At 26.8% G+C, this 23,556-nt stretch overlaps 3 protein-coding genes across 10 annotated transcripts; 1 reads left to right on the top strand and 2 right to left on the bottom strand.

The window, feature by feature from the left end:
- Nucleotides 1–244: 244 nt before the first annotated feature.
- On the top strand, nucleotides 245–6,613 carry LOC122577246 (bifunctional glutamate/proline--tRNA ligase). Its single transcript, XM_043748412.1, is given in 14 exon segments — nucleotides 245–434; nucleotides 732–914; nucleotides 1,004–1,416; nucleotides 1,497–1,848; nucleotides 1,953–2,124; nucleotides 2,208–2,609; nucleotides 2,679–3,129; nucleotides 3,202–3,441; nucleotides 3,539–4,105; nucleotides 4,107–5,135; nucleotides 5,235–5,636; nucleotides 5,703–6,091; nucleotides 6,169–6,312; nucleotides 6,386–6,613. Coding segments are annotated over 14 exon segments (4,953 nt in total). The 5' UTR covers nucleotides 245–391; the 3' UTR covers nucleotides 6,552–6,613.
- Nucleotides 6,614–6,824: 211 nt separating this feature from the next.
- On the bottom strand, nucleotides 6,825–14,002 carry LOC122577247 (putative uncharacterized protein DDB_G0282133). 2 transcript variants are annotated; one of them, XM_043748414.1, is made up of 15 exons: nucleotides 13,411–14,002; nucleotides 12,973–13,106; nucleotides 12,786–12,887; nucleotides 12,592–12,716; nucleotides 12,340–12,523; nucleotides 12,155–12,258; nucleotides 11,953–12,069; nucleotides 11,736–11,851; nucleotides 11,608–11,656; nucleotides 11,273–11,452; nucleotides 10,944–11,184; nucleotides 9,888–10,820; nucleotides 9,515–9,678; nucleotides 9,203–9,362; nucleotides 6,825–9,113 (listed from the first exon to the last, which is right to left on the bottom strand). In XM_043748414.1, the coding sequence occupies exons 2-15, from the start codon at nucleotides 13,096–13,098 to the stop codon at nucleotides 8,271–8,273; spliced, it is 3,444 nt and encodes a 1,147-aa protein (XP_043604349.1). In that variant the 5' UTR covers nucleotides 13,099–13,106; nucleotides 13,411–14,002; the 3' UTR covers nucleotides 6,825–8,270. The 2 variants fall into 2 exon arrangements, with proteins under 2 accessions (XP_043604349.1, XP_043604348.1); XM_043748413.1 differs by lacking the exon at nucleotides 13,411–14,002 and adding an exon at nucleotides 13,268–13,388.
- A 96-nt stretch (nucleotides 14,003–14,098) lies between these two features.
- LOC122577245 (DNA polymerase zeta catalytic subunit) lies at nucleotides 14,099–23,334 on the bottom strand. Of its 7 annotated transcripts, none has more exons than XM_043748407.1 (18): nucleotides 21,905–22,852; nucleotides 21,688–21,835; nucleotides 21,416–21,602; nucleotides 21,243–21,336; nucleotides 20,684–21,163; nucleotides 20,386–20,614; nucleotides 19,009–20,259; nucleotides 18,859–18,928; nucleotides 17,552–18,785; nucleotides 17,321–17,471; nucleotides 16,693–17,241; nucleotides 16,300–16,612; nucleotides 15,900–16,218; nucleotides 15,578–15,826; nucleotides 15,361–15,474; nucleotides 14,816–15,234; nucleotides 14,495–14,723; nucleotides 14,099–14,418 (listed from the first exon to the last, which is right to left on the bottom strand). In XM_043748407.1, the coding sequence occupies exons 2-18, from the start codon at nucleotides 21,824–21,826 to the stop codon at nucleotides 14,281–14,283; spliced, it is 6,165 nt and encodes a 2,054-aa protein (XP_043604342.1). In that variant the 5' UTR covers nucleotides 21,827–21,835; nucleotides 21,905–22,852; the 3' UTR covers nucleotides 14,099–14,280. The 7 variants fall into 7 exon arrangements, 4 of the variants coding, with proteins under 4 accessions (XP_043604342.1, XP_043604345.1, XP_043604343.1 ...); XM_043748410.1 differs by having other exon boundaries at nucleotides 17,555–18,785; XM_043748408.1 differs by having other exon boundaries at nucleotides 17,552–18,782.
- Between the last annotated feature and the right edge of the window lie 222 nt (nucleotides 23,335–23,556).

The raw sequence follows: 23,556 nt of genomic DNA, 5'->3' as shown, positions 1-23,556 counted from the left end.
AGAAATAATCCTTACTACCATCTATTGTTTAGAATAATATAAACGCATATTTGAGATTACACATTTTAATTCTATACCTTAATATTATCTATATTGATAAATGACTTATATGTAAAAAATGCTATAATTTTCGGATGAAATTCAAATTTTAACTACATCATAAGAGATCAATTTATCGCGTTAGATTTATATCTGATTTGTGGTATGTACTTCTGAGAACACTATGGTTGTATGTATATGTATATGTATAAATTTAGAGAAAGTAATATAGAACACAGATCGTGTAAAATTAACCATAAGTGGGCACCATTGCACACGTGGAGAGGTTCTAACCAAAGCGGATATATTTATGAATGTAATTTCTATTTAAGCATAATTTCCACATATAAAAATGACTTATAAAGTTATAGTTGATTCTAAAAATCCTCCAACAGGTATGTTGTACAAGACAATTTTGTTAAATATAGTAAGTTCAACTACATTACATTAAAAATAAAAATTCAACTACATTAAAAATAATGTAGAAAACAGATGTCAAAAATGTTCGCTAAATGAAGCCTTATTTTTTCTTTATTTTTAAATAATATTAGTGAAAAAGTGTGTTTTATTTGATAATATCTAACTTAATGTTAGAAAATATCTTCCTAGTGTTTAATAAAATAATACTATTATGTATTTTTTAAAAATAAAATTGTATTAATTTGACAATTGGTGTTTTGTAATATATATAGATGCATTGATAGTATTAGAGGTAATCAATTCCCAAAATAAGGAAAAAATTGAAATAGTTTGGTGCAATGATTGGAAGGATGATGGAAATATACAACTAACTGATAGTCAAAATAAAATATTGGGAAAAAGAAGCAGTGATGTTAGTCGCTATTTTGCTAGAACTACATGTACAGATCTTTATGGTAAGTGTATATCATATACGTATTATTTCTTTTATAATATATAAATAGATTTTATTTTTTTACTTACTTTTGTTATATGTTTAATTTAGGTGGTGTCAATCCTCGTGAAAAGACTGAAGTTGATCATTGGTTATCATTTGCGATCGGACCTCTTGAATTTTATCCATTAAAGGAAGATGCACTTTCTTATTTAGATAACATATTGATGACAAACACTTGGTTGGTCTCCAAAAAATTAACAATTGCTGACATCCATGTATTTTGTACTCTTGTAGATAAGAAATTTTTGACACAGTTCGAAAAAAAATTTATTAATATAACCAGATGGTATAAACAGATGCTTTCATTATCAACTGTAACAAAAGCATTACTTTTAGTTAAAAAGAATGCTAAATTATCTCTTCATAATAATGTACAATCTGAGAAAACTATTAATAAACAAACAGGGCAAAGAAAGCAAGAAGGTAAATTTATCGATTTGCCTGGAGCAGAAATGGGTAAAGTAAGTAATTTATATTTATAACAAATTGTTTATTTTATAAGGTACATAAATCTGTATAAATTTATTTATTCCTATAATAGGTCATAGTACGTTTCCCACCAGAAGCAAGTGGCTATTTACATATCGGTCATGCTAAGGCTGCCTTGTTAAATCAATATTATGCACAAACATTTCAAGGACAATTCATTATGAGATTCGACGATACAAATCCTGCAAAAGAGAATGTAGAGTTTGAAAAAGCTATTCTAGAAGATTTAGAGTTACTGCAAATTAAACCAGATCGATTTACTCATTCTTCTGATTACTTTGATTTGATGTTGGAGTACTGTACTAAACTGATAAAAGATGGTAAGGCATATGTAGATAATACACCAGCTGATATAATGAAAGAACAGCGTGATCAGAAATTGATGTCATCAAACAGAAATAATTGTAAGTATAGAACATTAAAAATTAAAATAAAAATAGCACAATGTTTTCAAAATAACCTAAAGGAAAAAAAGTTATTAAGAACATCATTATATTCATATTCTTAGCTATTGAACAGAATCTTGAATTATGGAATGAGATGCAGCAGGGTACAGTTAAAGGTCAGGAATGTTGTGTTAGAGCAAAGATTGATTATCAATCTACAAATGGATGTTTACGAGATCCAACAATTTATAGATGCAAACCAGAACCACATCCTCGTACTGGAACAAAATATAAGTATGTATGAATATTAAAAATCTAAAGGACTTACAAATGCTTCATTTTTTGTATATTTAATTCAATAACAATTTTTCATATAGGGTTTACCCAATATATGATTTTGCTTGTCCTATTGTCGATGCTATCGAAAACGTTACTCATACTTTACGTACAACAGAATATCATGACAGAGATGTTCAATTTTATTGGATAATTGATGCCCTGGGATTGAGACGTCCTTATATATGGGAATATTCACGTTTGAATATGACACACACAGTTTTATCAAAAAGAAAATTAACTTGGTTTGTTGATCAAGGTTTAGTTGATGGTTGGGATGATCCACGCTTTCCAACAGTAAGGGGTATTCTGAGAAGAGGGATGACAGTTGAAGGATTGAAACAGTTTATTATTGCTCAAGGTAGTTCAAAATCTGTCGTTTTCATGGAATGGGATAAAATATGGGCATTTAACAAAAAAGTTATTGATCCAGTTGCTACTAGGTATACTACATAAAAAATGTTTTTATAAAAAATATTCATAAAGCTAATTCACATAATATCGATTTTTAGATATACTGCTTTGGAATATAATAAAATTGTACCAGTGCATATAGATGATGCGAAGGAAGAATGGTTAACTGTTCAAAATCATCCAAAAGATACATCAAAAGGCACTAAACAAGTATTAGTAGGATCACAGGTATATATAGAAAGAGATGATGCAAATTTGCTAACTGAAGGTCAAAATGCTACCTTCATTAATTGGGGTAACATTTTAATAAAAAAAATTGAAAGAGAGGATGATGTTATTAAACGAGTTGTAGCACAATTAAATTTAGAAAACAAAGATTATAAAAGTACATTAAAAATTACATGGTTATCGATTCCGTCTGATAAAAATCATGATGTTAGTAAAGTTAATCTAATTCCATGCTACGCTGTTTATTTTGATCATATTATAAGTAAGTCAATATTGGGAAAGGATGATGATTACAAAGATTTCATTGCAAAAAATACAAGAGTGAGTTTTTATTGTTTTTATTAATTATAAATTTAAGAAACAGAACAAAAATATATGTAGTAAATATTTCAGACAGAGATACAAATGCTTGGAGAAGTAGCATTAAAACATGTGGAAAAAGGAGAAATAATTCAATTACAAAGAAAAGGATTTTTCAGATGCGATGTATCTTATGCTCCTGTTAGCCCATTTTCTTCTAGAGAACAGCCTTTAATATTATTTCATATTCCAGATGGCCATACTACAAATATAACAAAATCCATACCTACTGGTAATATACCAGCATCTGTTAAAGAAATTTCTCAAAAAAATGTATGTATCATTTTGTTTCTACAATTATAAGTTAATAATGTACATGTAATATAATTTAAATTTATGTAAATTCTTTTTCTTATTGTTATTATTTTAGAAACAAACACTAGATGCGAACTTAATTAACAAAAAAATTGTTGTACAATTAGAAGAAACTGGGACACCAGGTACAACTTTAAACAAATCGCAAATGATATCTGATGAAAATAAATTATCTGAAAATACATTGTCTGAAAATATTATACAACAAGAAAGCAGAATTAAAGAATTACAATTGAAGATAAATCAAGAAATGCAACGACTTTCGAATTTAAAAACAGAATATAAAAATAAAACTGGTAATGAGTGGACTGGAGTCAAAAATCAAAATATAACAAAAGATATATTAATAGAAACGCATGCTGTAAGATTATATAATGAAATTAAAAAACAAGGAGATAAAGTAAGACAATTAAAAAGTTTGAAAGCAGAAAAAAGTGTTATCGATGAAGAGGTAAAAAAACTTTTGGCTTTGAAGTCAGATTACAAATCTGTTACTGGTCAAGACTGGAAACCATCTACTATTCCAACAACTGATGTAACGAATACAGACGAAAATTCTGCTGCCAAAATATCAGAAAGTATACAAAAACAAGGAGATAAAGTAAGACAATTAAAAAGTTCGNAAAGCAGAAAGAAGTGTTATCGATGAAGAGGTAAAAAAACTTTTGGCTTTGAAGTCAGATTACAAATCTGTTACTGGTCAAGATTGGAAACCATCTACTATTCCAACAACTGATGTAACGAATACAGACGAAAATTCTGCTGCCAAAATATCAGAAAGTATACAAAAACAAGGAGATAAAGTAAGACAATTAAAAAGTTTGAAAGCAGAAAAAAGTGTTATCGATGAAGAGGTAAAAAAACTTTTGGCTTTGAAGTCAGATTACAAATCTGTTACTGGTCAAGACTGGAAACCATCCACTATTCCAACAACTGATGTAACGAATACAGACGAAAATTCCACTGACAAAATGTCAGATGGTATACAAAACCAAGGAAATAAAGTAAAAAAGTTAAGGGAAATTAAAGCAGTTAAAAGTATTATTGACAAGGAAGTAAAAGTTTTATTAGATTTGAAAAATAATTATAAAGCACATACAGGACAAGAATGCAAGTCAATACCTGATATGTCTAAGAAGAAAAAAGAAGATGTTTCTAAACGCGAAAAGCAGAACACATCTAATAAAGAAATAAGTAAAAATGAAAGCATGAAAGATGTAGATATAGGTAAAACAAGATTAGGATTAGAGGCAGGAAAAGAAGAAAATTTCTTTGAGTGGTATTCTCAGATTATTACTAAAAGTGGTATGATTGAGTATTACGATGTATCCGGTTGTTATGTTTACCGCCCGTGGAGTTTTGCTGTGTGGAAAATAATAAAAGAATACATTGACAAAGAAATAACACAAATGGGTGTACAAGAATGTTATTTTCCTATGTTCGTTACACGAACAGTATTAGAAAAAGAAAAAAAGCACATAGCAGATTTTGCTCCTGAAGTTGCATGGGTAACAAAATGTGGAGAATCAGACTTAGCAGAACCTATTGCTATAAGACCAACATCAGAGACTGTAATGTATCCTGCTTATGCCAAATGGTTAAAATCTGATACTGAACTTCCTTTAAAACTTAATCAATGGAATAATGTTGTAGTAAGTATCAAATACATATGTAAATTATTAGTTTTTACGAATAAAATAATTACTTTTTTATTTTAAATGTTATTGTAATCAAATGTTCCTTTATTACAGAGATGGGAATTTAAAGATCCTAAACCTTTCTTACGTACAAGGGAATTTTTGTGGCAAGAAGGTCATTCTGCTTTTGCTACTAAAGCTGAGGCTGATGAAGAAGTCATGATCATTTTAGATCTATATGCAAGAGTGTATGAAGAATTGTTAGCAGTACCTGTTGTTAAAGGCCGTAAAACGGAAAAAGAGAAATTTGCTGGTGGTGACTACACTACCACCGTTGAAGCTTTTATTTCAACAAGTGGCCGCGCGATACAAGGAGCGACAAGTCATCATCTCGGACAAAATTTTTCTAAAATGTTTAATATTCAAGTAGAGAATGCCGTAGAAGGGAATGAAAAAACATTTGTCTATCAAAATTCATGGGGCTTAACGACTCGCACGATTGGAGTTATGATAATGGTATATATATCTTTGCTTTAGTAGAAGAATACTTTTTAGGGAAATAATTTCATACTTAATTTGTAGGTCCATGGAGATGATAAAGGTTTAGTATTACCACCAAATGTAGCTTGTATTCAAGCCATTATAGTTCCTTGCGGTATTACAGCAAGTACAACGCCTCAACAAAGAGAATTATTGTTCTCTGAATGTAATAAATTATTGGGTGAACTTTCGAAAGATTCGCTTAGAGTTAAAGCAGATTATCGGAGTAATCGCACACCAGGTTGGAAATTTAATCATTGGGAATTAAAAGGTGTACCTGTAAGAATTGAAGTAGGTCCTAAAGACTTAAACAAAAATCAGGTCACTTTTGTACGTAGAGATAATTCTGAAAGAATATTTGCAAAAAGACCTGATGTAGTCACGGCTTTGCATACATTACTGACTAATATACAAGCAGATATGCTTTCCAAGTAAGCTATTAGAAAATAAGATCTTTGTATAATATTGTAAATATTATTATTTTATAAATGGACCTTTTCCCTAACAGAGCAAAAAAAAACTTGAACGAGCATATTAAGCGTGCGGATAATTGGAATGAATTTTGTTCTTATCTCAATGAAAAAAACATATTATTATCACCATTTTGTGGAGAATCATCTTGTGAAGATAAAATTAAACGCGACAGTGCACGGTAAATATGGTTAAAATCTTTTCTATGATTGATACTTGTCTGTAGAATATAAAGTAGCTACATTTTATTTTAGAGAGGATACGGGAGGAGAAATTGGAACATTATCAATGGGTGCAAAAAGTCTGTGCATACCATTTGAACAACCACCTTCATCAGCATCTTTTGATAAACAAACATGTATCCACCCCGATTGTCAGAACAAACCGCAGTTTTATACACTTTTCGGCCGAAGCTATTAAAGTAATCTAATATGTATGCAAAAATGCGACAATTATTACAATAAAGATTTCTTTAAACAACAGGTTTTCTACATATAACTTTAATATTAGTATTATAATACTTATCCATATGAATTGATATTTGTATTAGGTTGTCCTAAAAGTGTCTTTCTTTTACAGACACATCTTTATACATAAACAAATAAACATGAAACCTAATCTGTCGAACGTTGCGATCTTTATTTTGATAGAACAAAATGGATCATACGTAATTCGATAAAATAATATAAAACGGAAAATGTTGTATATCCATTATTTCCTTATAAAACGAAAGAAACTATTCAAACGACCTAATACTATTTCAAATTTGAAATAATCAACTTCATTTTATCATTATTTTATTTATCATTGTATTTGCTTACAATTGTTGTAATTGTATCTAAAATTTATTATATTGCTTATATTGCTTAAACCTCTATTTAACTAAATTTTACTTAATTTTATGTATTCTTATTTATAGTTAAATTGTAGACGAAAGTAAACAAACTGTTGGAAAAAATTGTCTGTTATATTACTTAAAACAAAATAAACTATAACAAATTTTAAAATGATTTGAAATATAGTAAGACACATATACTATAACTATATATAGTAAGACACATATACAACTAGGAATAATAAAGGAGAAGACATATGCCATTTAGGTTTTGAAAACATTTCATAAATAAACTATAAAATTTAATTATAAAAGGTACTTAAATATTATAAATTTATAAGTATAAATAATACTTATTGCAAATACATTAGAAGCTAAAGTAATGTATTGTATACAGAATTGAAATGTATTTACCAGCATATATGTACAGTACTTTTATTTCATAATTGAAACAAAACAATAGTATTTTTTCAAATATGTATATTTTTAACATCTTGTAGAATATATCAGAAGAGATGGTAATCAAGCAAGAAGTTATTTTATATACAAAAGTAAGTCGAGTAAGATGAAGATTCTTGGTTGAGATTTTATTTTGAAAAAAATCATATTTGAAAATTTTTCTATTACGTATGCACGTAGCTAACTTTCAATTGAATAAGGGTGGTACAAGCTGGTAAGAAGTTATTCTACAAATAAAGGTAAACCAAAAGTGTAAAATAAAACTTTTCGTTTGAAGCTTCTTTTTCGGTACTTTAAATTTGAAATAATAGTCATTGACAGACACGCTCAATCAATTCGATCGGGAATGAGCTGAGTAGTCTAAATTTTCAAACTCAACTTTCTGTAGAAAAAAATCTTAAATAAAAAGATGTTATCCTTTTTTTCAATTTTTCTTTGTTTATAAACTGATCTTCTGTCCAGTTACATATATTACCCACCCTGATACATTTTGTATGTACGAGTATTTATATGTACGTACATATATAATTTTACAAAATTTACAAATTATTCTTGTATTATCCTTGAATTTTTAAATGTTGCATACAAAAGTGATATATTTATTTTATGAAATTATATTATTAATGAATGTACCATGTATGAATGTGCTTTTAACATTTTGTAAATAAATACCTTCTTAAGTTTTAAAATACGAGTTTTCTATGTACATATTTATATTATAACATCGAAAATATATTATTTTAAACAATTTCTTACTAGTACTTCTTAAATCACATTTCTAACTATTGGACAAAATACCAATATGTATTGTTTATTGTAACGATTTCATTTCAGTAATGAAATCTTCAATCTTTTTCAGTTTCAGTGTTGTAACTTATAAATTCTTTTATTACATATTTAGATGTAGAAAATGTAAAATTTTCATTGTGTTTTGATTCATCTATGCTTGAATTTTTTACATGTTCTGATGAGTTAAAATTTGTTTGTATATTATTTTGTTCTTTTAAAAAATTTGCTTGTTGAATGCACCTTTTACTATCCTCTTTTTTATATCTTGAGAACAAGTCTGGATTATCATCGACAAAACATTTAATCTTTTTTAAATCAATACTTACTTTAAAATCTGTTTTCAAACCTTTTTTCATATTGTGTATTTCATATGTTCTGTCTATAATATCATCAAAGTTTAAATTTTGAATATTTTGTTCTACATCATTAATACTTTTACCATAATTATGGTTACAACTTGTAATGGCATCGAAGTTATTTTTAGTGTCATCACTTAATCTAATAGTTTCATGATTTCGTCCTCCATCGTTATGCTCAACTGTTTTATTCTCACTTTGATTATTGTTATTTGTAAAAACATTTGGATTATTTGTAACTAATGTTGCATTAATTAGTAAATCATCTTTTGTATTTTTGCAAGGAATTGTTATTACTGGATCCAGATTTTCCTTTATATCATCTTGATCATGTTCAGAGTATTCATTAACAAATATGCTTGTATTTTTGTCTTTATTGTTATAAATATTTCCAGATCTAAAATTTAGTAAAGTATCACTTTGTGTTTTAAAAATACATTGTGGAGCAACCTTTTTTATTGGTACATCAAATGTAGTGTTCTTCCTTGTAGTAGTTACACATTCCATATTAATATTTACAGAATATTTGTCATATAAGATCATCTATGCAAAAAGAATTACATAGGTAATCCATAAAGTTCCTAGATATTTTTAATGATATAATAGACAGATACTAATTAAAATATATTTACCTGCAGATTATTTATATTAGATATACGAAACTTAAGATCACGTAAACACACATATTCTGGTATTAATTGAGAATAATTACTGTCTGTGGATTCACTTTTCCCTTGCCAATACATATTGTGAAATTTATTATTTGATGTCCTGTGTTGTTTTAGAATAAGCCTATAATTCATGAAATATCATAATATTTTATATACAAGTGCAATGATATTACTTACCAAACATTTTATCCATTTGGAAGCATAAATATGTAAAATTTAATTTCGATAAATTGTTATAATGTAAAAATATTAATAGAGATATATAATGCTTACATTTCAACATCGTTCTGAGGTGTCCATTGTTCGGCTATTTGTGATCTTTTTGGTTTTGAATGGTCTAATGTAATAGATTTTTCACTGCAATTAATTCTTATATCATTTGTGAAACTTCTGTTGCTTGATTCAACAACAGGGCTGATACCTCCATCCTCATCACACTGTTAATATTACAAACGATATATTCAATAAAACAATTTAAAGAATTTATACATTTTCTCTTTCAAACTATTTTTAAATAAAAATATTCTTTAGTAAATAATGTTAATATGAAATATATTGTACAATATATAGACACAGTTATTTTATTATACATCTCTTTTATAGAAAATATACAATTTTATATTACTTACTTTTATATTTTACTTACATCTTTTATGTTATTATTAACTTTAATATTTTTAGATATTTTATCCATTTCATTTACAGTATCTACAGACATGTGAAATTTTTCTTTGTTTGTATCAGTATTATTAGTGAATATATTATTTGATGCATTCATTTTTAATGAACATTTGGCACTAGACGTATGTGGAATATCTTGATTCTTATTACAATTTTGTTTAATTTGAATATGTTGTTTTTTGTTTTGCAAATGAAATTCATCTATCGAAGTGCTATCCTCATTATGATTACTAATTTTTAGATTATTTTTATTGGATGCAGCATATGTAAAAGCATGTAAAGGTATGTGTGATGCTCGTGATGTTTCTTCCAATACACTGTTAGTCTTTCGCAACTTTTTAGGTTCACTTATGCATGAAGCTATTGGGAATGATATACTTTTATCTCGTTTTCTTTTTAAATTTAATTTTAAAATATCACTGTGATGACATGAAGGTTGTAGCAGTGAATTATTACTTATCGATCCATCCCTATCTTGTGTTGTTGGATTATTGATCTTTTGTTCTAGTTCAATAGATGATAGATTCTCAAATTCTTTGGGTGCCAATGAAACTACATTTGTAATTTTGATATTTGAAGTAAAATCAGTACAATTGTGTTCATTTTCATCGTTTAATTGTATTACATTATCCAAAATGTTAAAATCTGTTTTATTCTGTGGACTGAATTTCTTTAAATTATCAAATTCAGTTACATTTAAATTACTTATCAAGGAATCATTAGTATCTGTTTGATTTTGATTGTTTTCTTGTAATAATTTTTCTATTTTTAATAGACTAGAATCGTATATAGTATTACTTTTATTACATTCGACTTTATTTCTTTTAAATGAAGATAAACAATTTTCATTTTCATTAGCTTCAATAAACACGTTATTTAATGAAATAAAATTACTGGCCTGTAAAATATATACGAACATCTGTGTAAATTGTATTTTATAAATGATTATTTAATTTATATTTTTAATATTGAAATAATTTATATTCTCAGTTAATTCGTGTTTATAAGTTTTAATATTTGCCTCTATAATGTCATCATCGCTATCGAGTGTAATAATATCAACTTGTTTGTCCAGTTGTGATTTGGAATGCCAAATTGAAGAATTGGAACTATCTTCATAATTATGAAACATTGAAGCTGTTACTGAACTTGACACGCTCATAAAACTTTCCTTAGTACTTGTAGACTGCACGCTGTGCTTTTCCACATTCGTTGGATCCAACATGGTATTTATATTTTCATTGGTTCGATACTTATTATTGCTATTGAATATTAAAATAGTTTTTAATATTAAGTTTAACGTACTTAGAAATTTATGCTTTTAATACCTTATATTATTTTAATACTAACTTTTGCATTTCTTCAATTAGTTTAAGCTGTCTTAATTTAAAACTTCGAGGACCAGGACGTTGTTTAACTATTGGTGATTGCGATGCAGAACTTATAAGTGGTGAACTTGATGTAAATGGTATAGGTGAGTCTTTACCAACAGAAATATCACTGTCAGAATCTTCGAAATCAGAAACATTCCTGGAAAAATAATTATGTATGTAAGAATATATATTATATATATACTAAACATAATATATGTAATAATTTAAATTTATAAATAATATACTAATAATTCATATATTTATTAACTAGTAATACTTAAACTTAATACCTAGAAACGGACTAATACATACTGTAATGTATCTTTTGTTGTGCTTGAACTAGCAGTTGCCTTAGATTTGCCTATGTAAAAGAATAAATCAAGATTAGGTAAAAGATTATTTCTTCAAAAACTTTAGTTAAAAAGTTCTTAATTGTTCACCTAGAATAGAAATACACTCTCTACATTCCCAAACAGGATTAGCCCATTTAAGCTGTCCACAAGCCATGTGAGTTCCTTGTGAACCACAAGTTCGACAAAGAGCTAATTCCCATTTCCTGCCAAATCACAATTAACATATAAAAAATGAGAAATTAAAATCTTTAGTCACATTAATATGTAATAAATAAAATTTTTATGTAATAAACAAAATACTTACGCGTTAGAACTTGTATATTTTCTACCTTTGGGACATAAGCACATTGGGGCATTACATTGATCATGTCTATATAAAAGTTCTTCAAATGCATTGGGTACGAGTTCCCAAGAAGCATCTCTAAAGAAAAACCATTAAAATGAAAAACTCTTCTGATTTGACATTTTATTACAAAATACACAAACAAACTTTATTTTTTACTTACTGACTTGGAATAAAAATACCAAATTCTGACATCGCCTTTTGAAATAAATTTTTATTATTGCATAAAGGACACTTAAAAAAATATCCAGCACTCATAGCCAGTTGCTAAAACAATTTTTTCAGAAACTAATATATATTTTGATATACTTAAAAATTCAAATATTTTCAAATAAACTGTTATTTTACCTGAACACATTTTCTATGAAACCATGCATTTTTTTTGCAACATGGAGCCCACATTGTACCAACTGTATCATAAGGATCTACTTCATCATAACATATACAACATACTACTTTATTGGTTTTTGACAATTCAATTTTGACTCGAGCATCGATTTTTTGTTTTGGTCTATGCTTTATACAATATGATCTAAAATATAATATATTTATTTTTTTTAAAAAGGCCAAAATTATAAAGTCAATATAAACATAATGTACCTAAATTCATCAAAAAATTGATTTAGGGTTCCAGCCCTTAGCCCACAAGGATAATGAAATATTTTTTTACATTTTACATTACAACATCCCAAAGTGGCACCAGCTTTTTTGCAGTATGAACATACCTTTAAATTAAAATCACATTATAATTTTCAAATATATATTTCCCTTTTTGTTTATATATGAATATCTACCAATCTTTTGCCCCTGCTAATTTCCTTCTTTATATCTGTTTTCAAAAATCCTAAAATACCTTCATCATCCTTTCCTCTCTGTTGCATGTTTGATGATAAAAGCTATAAGAGGATATTGTATTGAAATATTAAATATGTATTATGATATTAAAACTGTTTAAAATATGATATTTATAAACTCATGTACCAAACAATAATAATGTGTAACAATTTCACCATCTTCATAAAATTTTCCAAATTCCAATTCATTATTCTCTGATAATCTACAGAAGCAGCAAATTCTATGTTTAGATGGTTTATTGCGCTTTGACATGGTGTTTGCTATAAAATTTAATAAACAGATTTAGAATGTATAACACATAAAAAATTAATATATGATATTTTTTATGTAAGTAATATAATATATTTGCAATATATTTAATACATTAAATGTCTATTAAACAAATACAATAAATATTTTTATTTACTATACAATGACGTACTTAAAAAAATAAGTTTGAATATTTTATATAAGTAGGAATCATTCTTCTTACATCGATAAGTTAAAAACGGCAAATTTTTAATTGTCATTGTCATTGTTGTAGCAAATAAGTGGTATATAAAATAAAACCAGTGCAATACGTACAAATTAATTTCTTTTCTAAAGACGTAACTTCAGATGCATATATGTAAATAAAATATACATCAAAATTAAAAGTATCATATGAACTTTCTTTATAAATACATATTTGGAAAACACTTATATTATATATGTACAATGTACATATAAGTCATTCTTACAATGAAAACGATCAACAGAATGAGAAATCGCGACATTAATGTATGATAATATAAATGAAACATTCCATTTCAATAATCCGATTAATATCTTTCTCCGCACAATACAGATAAGAGTACATAAGGAAATAACAAATTTTTAAATTTCGACAGGTTATTGCTCGATCACAAGCAGCTTATTTTCAAAATAATACTACGCGGGGAAACTTCATATAATTAATGTGATATTACACCAAACTTTTAATAAAGATTCACATTCCAATAGCCGTATAAATTCTATATTCGTATATCTGTCAAAAAATTGATAAATGAAGCTTTATTTAATTCAAATTACTAATTATTACTTATTATTAACAAAATATGCACTACACACACTTTCTTTTAGAAGAAATTACAAACCATTGAATATATATACACACACGCACGGTATAGCCCCAATTGCACGTGTAACGATATTTATCCAGATGCTGCGCTCTCTGGTGACGCAATAGATAAACTATTCAAATATTCAAATTAATCTTTTACAAACATTTGGGTACAGATTACATATTTTTATTCTTATTATTTTTCAATATATTATAATAATTAACATACAATGTGATTATAATATTTAAAAAATGGTATTTAATTTGTAATCTCTTTTATAAAAATATGAAGATATAATGTATTGGATAAAAATCACTATTTCATGATTTTTCTTTCTATATAGAAAATACCATTACATATTACGAATAATATTATTTAAATAAGGTATTTGAACAAGATCTCTTCGAGCTTGCATCAATCGATATAAAACCGGACAATCTAAAGATTCACATTTCGGGTCATCCAAGTAGCCAGTACAAGACTGACATATCTAAAAAAAATAAACATTTTTATATCAATGCCCTTTATATCTATACAAAAAAATAAAATATAAAAATTATATGTACCATAGTAAGTTCGTGATGAGTACGTTCTAACCATCTTAACTTTTCATGTAGAATAGTAATTGTTTGACTTGGCTTTGCCATGCAATTTATACAAATATCTTTTTGCGTTTGATTTTCACAAACAGCACATATAACAGTACTAAAAAACTGTCGAATAGTTAGCTTTTGATTGTTCGCACATAAATTAACTATTTTATCAGGTGTTTGGCGATGGATCATTTCTGTATACCTAACGATAGAGAAAAGTTAAAAGGTAATATTTCAGAACAAATATTACAAATAGACATAACATAAAAGCATATTATATAATATTCATTGTACCATGTATTAGCATCAACGCTGACTAAATTTAAACACCGATTAAGTGGTGGTATAATAACTTTTGTTATGTAGTATATCGAATTTGGACTTAAACTTTCATCTAAAATTACTTCTGTTGGAGTTCGTACACACTGAATTAGTGGCTGATTTGGGGCTCCAGCCACTATAATATATCGCACTCTTTCACCAGTACGAGGTATCGCCCGTGGATCTTTGCGCATCAATCTTCGTGTTAACTCCAATGCAGGTACACAAGCACTGATTTTGTAACCATTCAAGCCACGAAATTCCTTTGCAAATGTTAAATCTTGAATTGATATTCTTTTACGTAAAATTTTATCAAATTGTCTAGTAACATATTGTTTTACTAAAGAGAGATCCTTTGTATCAAATAGGATTTTTAATGTTTTTTCAAGTATCTGAAATTAAAAATTTAATTTAATTCTAAAATGTTTAATAATTAATAATAAAATAATAATTTAATATTTATATTTTCATATTATCATTTCTTCATTTATTTATCTTATTTTATTTCATTTACTTACCTTAGTTACAGCTGGACAACCATCTCTACGAACAGTTTCAATACCTTTTGCTAAATATTCAGGTTCTTTCTGTTCTGGAGACTCATACATATAACCACAGTATCTTTTTTTAGTCTGAATATGAAAAAATATTGTAGAATGTTATACGTATTAATTAATTAATTAATTTATTTTTATTTATTTATTTTTATTATTAATAATATTAATAAAACCTTACTTGTAATATCGATGGTTGCAAAACTTTCTCAAATTTAAGTTTTATAGGAGGAGGATTAGCTGCAGTAACAGTATCAGCAATTTCAGCTCCTATTGCAAACGCCTCTTCTCTTGATTTTCTACGTAAAAGAATAAATAACGAATCTGTATCGCCATAAACAACTTCAGCTCCCCATTTAGGTGTAGATTCTACTATTTTAATTGCTCGTTCTAATGTTTCCCTTCCTTTACTAACAACACTGTCCCCTATCTTAATTAATAATAATTATAATTAACTTTGCAAAAAATTCTTAAAAATATTATGTGATATATGTCTGACATACTTCAATACAAGGCATTCTGCCACTAAAATTAGCAGCTGTATAACCATAAGTAACATTTGCAATTAGCTTAAGCCCTAGTTGTTGTGAATGAAGAATACGTTGTAATGCGTGATTTTCATTCCCATGAAGTTTCATAGACTTTTTTACCATTAATCGAGTATTTAAAATTTCTGTAAGCATACGCGGTAATATTCCCGTTCTTATTTCTGGTTTTACAAAAGCTACACCACAGGGTGCAAAATTTATTTTTCCAAATAGTTTCTTAGCAGTATCTTTTTTTATTTTTAATGTAGTTGCACCAAACTCATATGGTTCATAACTAGAAGAAATAAAAATGGTATTATATTTTTATACTACTCTTTTTATCATAAACATATAGGAATATTGATATTATACTTACTGGCCAATGTGCTCTACACGACCTAAACATGTAGAGAAGCAATAGTTATAAGCAATAATAATGCTTGGATATAAACTTTGAAAATCCAGGACAATCAATGGATCAGTGTATAATGTGGACTGTGGTTCCATAATAAGTGGTAGAGATTCAGGTGCGCGCATTCGGGCTCTTTGTTGTATAGAGGGTGAAACTGAAATATAATTCAAAGGTTTTGCAAGCCTCAACATCATTGATTCAACTCGAAACTGAGAACCTCTTGAAAAAACTTCATAAAATTGTATTCCAAAAAGTCGTGCATGTTCGCAAGTTCGGCCTAAGATATTGTTGAGATATTATATAAGAAACGGAACATTACATTATAAAATAGAATGAAAAATAATGACTGATACAAACCAATAATATCAAGATGGATTAATATTCTCAATGTACCCACAGTTCGTATGACGTAATGAGTAATAACTCTCCATCGTATTGTTACACTTTTATGGTTCCACCAATTAGTTAAAATCTGAAAAGTAGGACATGACACTCTTTCACGCATTATATGATACATGACATTCTCAAATGTATAATTTAATAATGCTATTTCATGTCTCATTATTCTCCAAACATCAAGGATAATTCGACCTGAGATTTTTGCATCATTGAAATTATCTTTATCAGATGCTTGTCCTTTAGATATTGCAGGGGCAGTTGGAATTCTTGAAATTTGCCACATAAAATCTTTTAGACCAATATGAGAAGCTCTATGAAAGATATATCCCCATGAAAGAGACTCAATCTCCCAACCAATTAAAATATCTGGATCACAATGTCTAACTAATATTATAAGACTATTTAATAAATCCTCTTCAGTTGATACATATGATGTAGTACATGTATTAGCTGAATGTATATTTTTTACTTTCGTATTTTGGGTTAATGAACTTACAAGAATAGCACCTAAAATAGTATTATAGTTAGTTTTACTCATGATTACAAAAAATAATTAAAAAAGAAATACACTAATTCTAATATATACCATGCTCTATTTGTTCAATTTTTGAAGATAATGGAACATCATTATGAATAGCATAGAATATTGCTCCAATTGGATCATGGTTTGGATCAGGGAGAAATTTATCACGTGTAATAACGTGTATTTCTACTGCTAATATTGTCAGATATTGATGCTGCAATAGTTAAAGAAAATTTTAATAACGTCTGATATGATGATATTACCTTATAATTGCATTTGATATGCTAGTATTACCACAGTTAGGCCTTTGGCATTTTGACGATTTTCATTTTCAACATTATTACTATGGCCTTTTAGAGTATATTCAATTTGTCCATATGAAATACCTAGATATTGTGGTGTATCATTATTCTTGTATAATAATGGATTTTCAAGCATTTTTTGTAAAGAAGAATTAAAGCTATTATTAGATTTGCTTGAATGTTCTAAACTGCCAGAACACTGTGATTTCATATATCGATTATTAGCAAGTACTTTGTTCAAAATATTGCTTTCTTTTATGTCTCTTGGAACATCAATATTATCTTTTACTTCATGATTATTGTTCTTCTTCGATAAATGCTTTTTAGCTTGTAACCAAGTTTTAACATTTTTCGATGTTGGTGGCTGAATAAGAGGATGAATTATTAACGCATTGTATCCTGCAAGAACTCTTTTTATATTGCAAGATTTTATACTTGATCCAGAAGGATAAAATTCATTTATTCGCACTCGACGCCAGAGTTTAATACCCGTAACTCTATCTAAACTACATTTAAATGGAATTACTTTGTAAATATCATTATTACTTAAATTTTTTTTTTGCTTAAATTTTATCAAATCAATTTTGTTGCTGAAAAATAATGAATTGAATTTTGATTCTAAAATATCATACATCTTCATAGAGTTTATGATTCTTTCTCTGCTTGGTGAATTAAATTTACTTGTAATAGTAATTAACTTAGTTTCTATACCACTTATATCTTTTAGTGCCATGATATTTGGGGTATTTGATTCTGATTCTAATTTTTCATTAAGGTATTGTGTATATGTCATATTACAAACGTCTTCTTCATCTTCATCTTCATCCATATTTTTATGTATTAATGACATTTGGTCTAAAGTATTGTCTAAGTACAGATTGACATTATTTCTGGATGTACTTGGTAAATTATATTCATAATTGACTTTCTCATTCTCTCTTGTGTGTAGTTTTATAGAATTTTCACGACAGTTAGAATTCACTATGGAAATGCTAATGGAATCATCGCTTTTATGTATATTATCTATGATTTCTTTTGTTAGAGATAAGTTTTCGAAATATATATTATCCTTTACAGAACTAATTTCTTCATTATTAATATTCATAAAACTTAATTTTTTACAAATCTGTTTGTTATTTTTAGGAATAATTTGTGTTTCAAATTTTGTTTTTAATACATTATCTTCTTTTCCAAAATTAATTAACTCTTCATGTATATTTGAACTACTAACATTAAAAATCAAATTTTATATAAATCATTCTTGTAAAATAAAAATATAGTCATATTTGTAACATTTACCTGTCTTTGTGTTTAAGAATAACTGAGCCTGTTTTGCTAATATTTGAAGTTTCATTATGTGTAAAGAATACTGAAAAAAATATAAAATAATTTATCTAAAACATAGTTTGATATATTTGAAATGATATATAACAATAATATACTACTTACCTTGATTTTCCTCTAAAGCTAAATTATCTATTTTATCACGAAATAAATGTTGATTATTTCGTTTCAAAGTATTACAATTAAATTCTGAACTACAAGATTCATTATTTCTAATATTTTTATCTATTTTTGGAGACACTATCTTTATATCAAGCGAAGAATATTTTTTTGAGACAGAACATGGGCTATGTACCAATTTTGCTTTAGTTGGGGTATGATATGGTTCATTTGGTAAATAATTTCCAATGGTATTACGTCGTTTATGAGGAGACTGCAAATTAGAATCTTCCAATTCAAGCCTTCGTTTTATCAGTGAAATATTAACAACATCCTTGTCACTTTTAAATTTTGTATTTGGCTTATAAACACAAATGCGCTTTTCTTTCTTGTTAATGGTAATATCCTGATCTACCTCAGAATCACTGGAACTATTATCAGCATTACCATCAAGTGCAGGTATGTTTAATTTATTTGAAGCACTATTCATGATATATGATTTATTAGGATTGTTTTCAAAATCTGTTGAATTTTTTAAATGTTTACACTTATCTAATGTATATTCGATCTCATCTATATCATAAACATCTAAATCTTTGTGATCTAATTTATAAATATTTATATCTTTATAATACGACAACTTTTTTTCAGTAGTTTGTGACGCTTTTCTACGTTTACTTTCAAATTCTCGTGTTTGTTTCTGATAAAATGTAAAATATTTAGATAATTTAATATCAAATATAGTTCCTAGTGGAATCATTAACTGATTTTGTAAAAGATTAAAATTTATTTGAATATTTATAAATTTTAATTCATTTAATATCATATTGAAATATAGTGAAAATTTATCCAATTTTGTACATGCTTTTTTTCTCTTCTTTATTTTATTTCTAGTAAGCTGCCATATTAATTGCTTTTTATTTTTTAAAACCATATCACTTGGGCCATCATATTGAGGAACATCTCTTGAAGAACTACTTTTAGCATTATGTTCAGTTATATCATTTGTTTGTTTGTTATCTTCTGTCATCTTACTTTCAGTTTCAGTGATAACTGAGTTCCACGAACTAAGGCTCAAATCCAAACTTGTAATGTTTAAATCTTCAATTTCATCATCTTCATTATCCACTTTAATTTCATTATTCAACATAGAAAATTGAGAACCTAACATGCTATCGTTATCTATAATTTTCTCTTCTTCATTTTCTTCTCTTAAATCAGCTAATATTTCAACCAAATACATATCTTCAGAGTCCACTAAAACAAATAAGTATATATGTACATGTACGTATAAGAGTATATGTTTACAAATAAAAATTTTAATATATAATTTTAACAAGAAAATGTTTAGTAGAAAATCCTACTTATTGTATAATTACTTACAAATAGTATTTTCTATTGTTTTATCTTGAGGTAAATTTTCTTTTATCTCAAAATTATCAAATTCTAATAAACTATTATTTAAAAACGTTTCATCTTTAGTTTCTTTATTTAGCATTAATGATTTAAAATGATTTGGAACATATGAAGCACTAAATGAGTTACTTTCATCATCCACTTCTAAAGGATAATTGTGTATTTTTGATGTTTTTGAAGTTATATCTTCACTGATCTAAGAGTATAAATGAATTAGACTTATATTTTTCAATGTGAAAATTTAAAAAATAATCTAATACTATACCTGTGACATAGACTGCAATTTTTTCCTTAATCTTTCTTCTTGATAAATATCATTCTCTGTTAAATCATAAATTCTGCTATTAGTATTAGAATACAAAAATTGTGATTCAACATTCTCTAAACCTTTTGCTTCTCTTCTATGTTTTTCTTCATTCCAAATGGCTGCAATACCAGGATTTAAATCCAAATCATTCTGAATTTCTTGTCTATTGAGTATTTCACATGCTTGTGCATCTACTTCTAATTTGCAGGTGCTTTGTTTAACAATAAATTCTGGGAGGTGTTTTTGTGAATCAAATAAATTTAATGGACTCTCATTTTCTGAATTTTCTTCTAATTTTGTATGTATGCATTTTCTAAATTTAACATCTTTTAAGTTTATTAAACTCATACCATATAGATTATAATCAATCATAAATTGCAAAATAAAAGGTATATGTGCTTCATGTGGTTGTAAACTTTGACCAAGTATTACTCCATTCTAAAAAAGAATATTTGCTATTATTTCTGCATTCTTTAATAAATATAAAAAGATAATTACAAGCACGAATATTATATACTTGTAATAAATCAGATGCTCGTTTGATCATAGCCGGATTGTAAAAGTAAATTTTTAAAAACAAATGTTCCTTTTCATGATATCCATAAAGAGGACTAGAAAAAAGGTTTTATATAATCAAATTCATATATATATATATGTACTAATAATATGCAATATATTTAATATTCTTACATTCCAGAAACTTGTTGAATTTTATAAACATGCTGAGTATTAGATACTGCAGATCCCAAAGATACATTTATTGCAGAATCTATTGCTGCTGCCAATCTGTACATGTAACTATTAACATTATTATTTATTGTACATGGTATGTACATATATGGAAATACCCCATGTATATGTAAACATGTTTTTGTTCCTTAATACAATTAAAAATAAAAGATAAATAATTATTATTTAAGTATTTCTTAGTAAATATTACATATTAATAAATTACAATATACCAGAAGGAGTAGATCCAAATATCCTGATAACTGGGACTTGTCTAATTTCATTTCCTCGAAAGTCTGAAAATGTTACATCTACTCCTAATAGTGGAATTGACTGATAACTATCTAAAGTTACCAAAGTAATTGAAAACATATTTCTTATCTATAAATAAAGCATTATATCTTTTATATTACTTACTTAAACAAATAAATCCGTTTTTTAAGTACTTACCTGAAGAATTACAGGTTAGAAAAATTTTCTTTTTACACTTTCTTGAAGTAAAGATGTTTTGTAAATGTTATTTTACTATCATTTTTATACATATATTAAACTGTTAATATTGTTTTTAAAGATTCCAATTAATTTTTACATAGCCACACAACTGATGTTTCTGCTAATATGATGCAAAAGTCACAACATCGAGTATACTTTTATACTTTTAACTAAAAAAATAAGTAACTGTTAATTTCATTAAATAACACTAAAATAGGTATATAATAATAATATAATAAAAACTAGAATTTATATTTTTTATAACATGTTTTTATTTTGTATTACAATTTAAGCTTTATAAATGCATTGTTATATAAGCATATGTAATTAGCAAAATAAATTGTACAAAAGTACATTAAACATACATTAGGCATTTGAAGTATTTAATTTCAACTTTAATTATGTAGACTGAATGAAAAATAGACTATAATATACTTTGTAGAGTAACAGGTTCTCATATTTAAAAAATATTACATTTCATAAGATCAACATTGTACAAAATAACATTTCACTTTTGTATTGCATATATACTTATGCATATGCAGATAATATTGATACATATTAGAAATATTTTGTGCGTATGTATTTCATGATAATTTATAGGCCAATAGAATTATAATAAAGCATTAGTAAATATATTAGAAATTCTTCAAATATAAATTATTAATGCATAAATAATTCTGAAGTTTAACGTTTACATGAAATAAATATCAAAATATGCATAGAAATAATAATAATGATGGCCCAAATTAATCAACTTAAGATAGTTAAATGAATGTTTGAATATTGATGATACAAATAGACTCGATATTTCATTCTAATCATATAATAAATTAAACATATCAAAATACGAATACTTAAAGGAAAAAAATTAAAATGATTCACTTTTTACTTTAAACATGCAAGTTTAAAAAATGGTACAGTAACTTCTTTCACGAAAGGGATTCGATTTCTGTGATGAAAAACCAACCAAAAGATAATCTTCTTGCTCGTGTTCTGTAATGTATTTCATGATATCTTCAACAGCTTTGCTAACTGTGATTCGTTTTAAAGCAGCTTCACGTCGTAGCTGCTCCGTAATTTGCCGTTGTTGTTGTAAATTGGTAGTCACCATATCCATAACAGACGAAGGCAACAGAATTTTGTATGGAATACTAAAATAAAGTACTAAAATGCACAACATTTCTTTCTTCGATTGTTTAATAGCAATATTTAAAAGTATTAAAGCTATGAAATTAAATTACCAATTTTTGATAATAACCTCCGTCAGTGCGATACGCTTAGTAATACTTCAAATAAATTATTATACTTTTCCTACGGCTTAGTAAATTCTATCAGTTTCCAACTTTAAGCCTATCCCTTAAGGCTAGTTTTCGTAAAGATATATATTTGGATAGATAGGAGCTTTAGAATTCATATGACATATATAATTTCAATTTTTACACAAATATTTCTTTAAATTTAAATAAATTGTAACTATTTATTTAAAAAATAATTTATCTAACATCTATATTTAAAAAAAATATTGACTTACATTAAAATTTATCTAGTTATAAAATTAGAATTAGCACTGAGAGATGTCGTTATAGTAGAAACCTCGAAGGAAAGAT

Source organism: Bombus pyrosoma, linkage group LG18 (assembly GCF_014825855.1).
Source record: "Bombus pyrosoma isolate SC7728 linkage group LG18, ASM1482585v1, whole genome shotgun sequence".
In the NCBI taxonomy this organism is placed as follows: Eukaryota; Metazoa; Arthropoda; class Insecta; order Hymenoptera; family Apidae; genus Bombus; species Bombus pyrosoma.
Note: the sequence above shows the minus strand (reverse complement) of the source record. Positions and strands in the feature narration are given on the sequence as shown.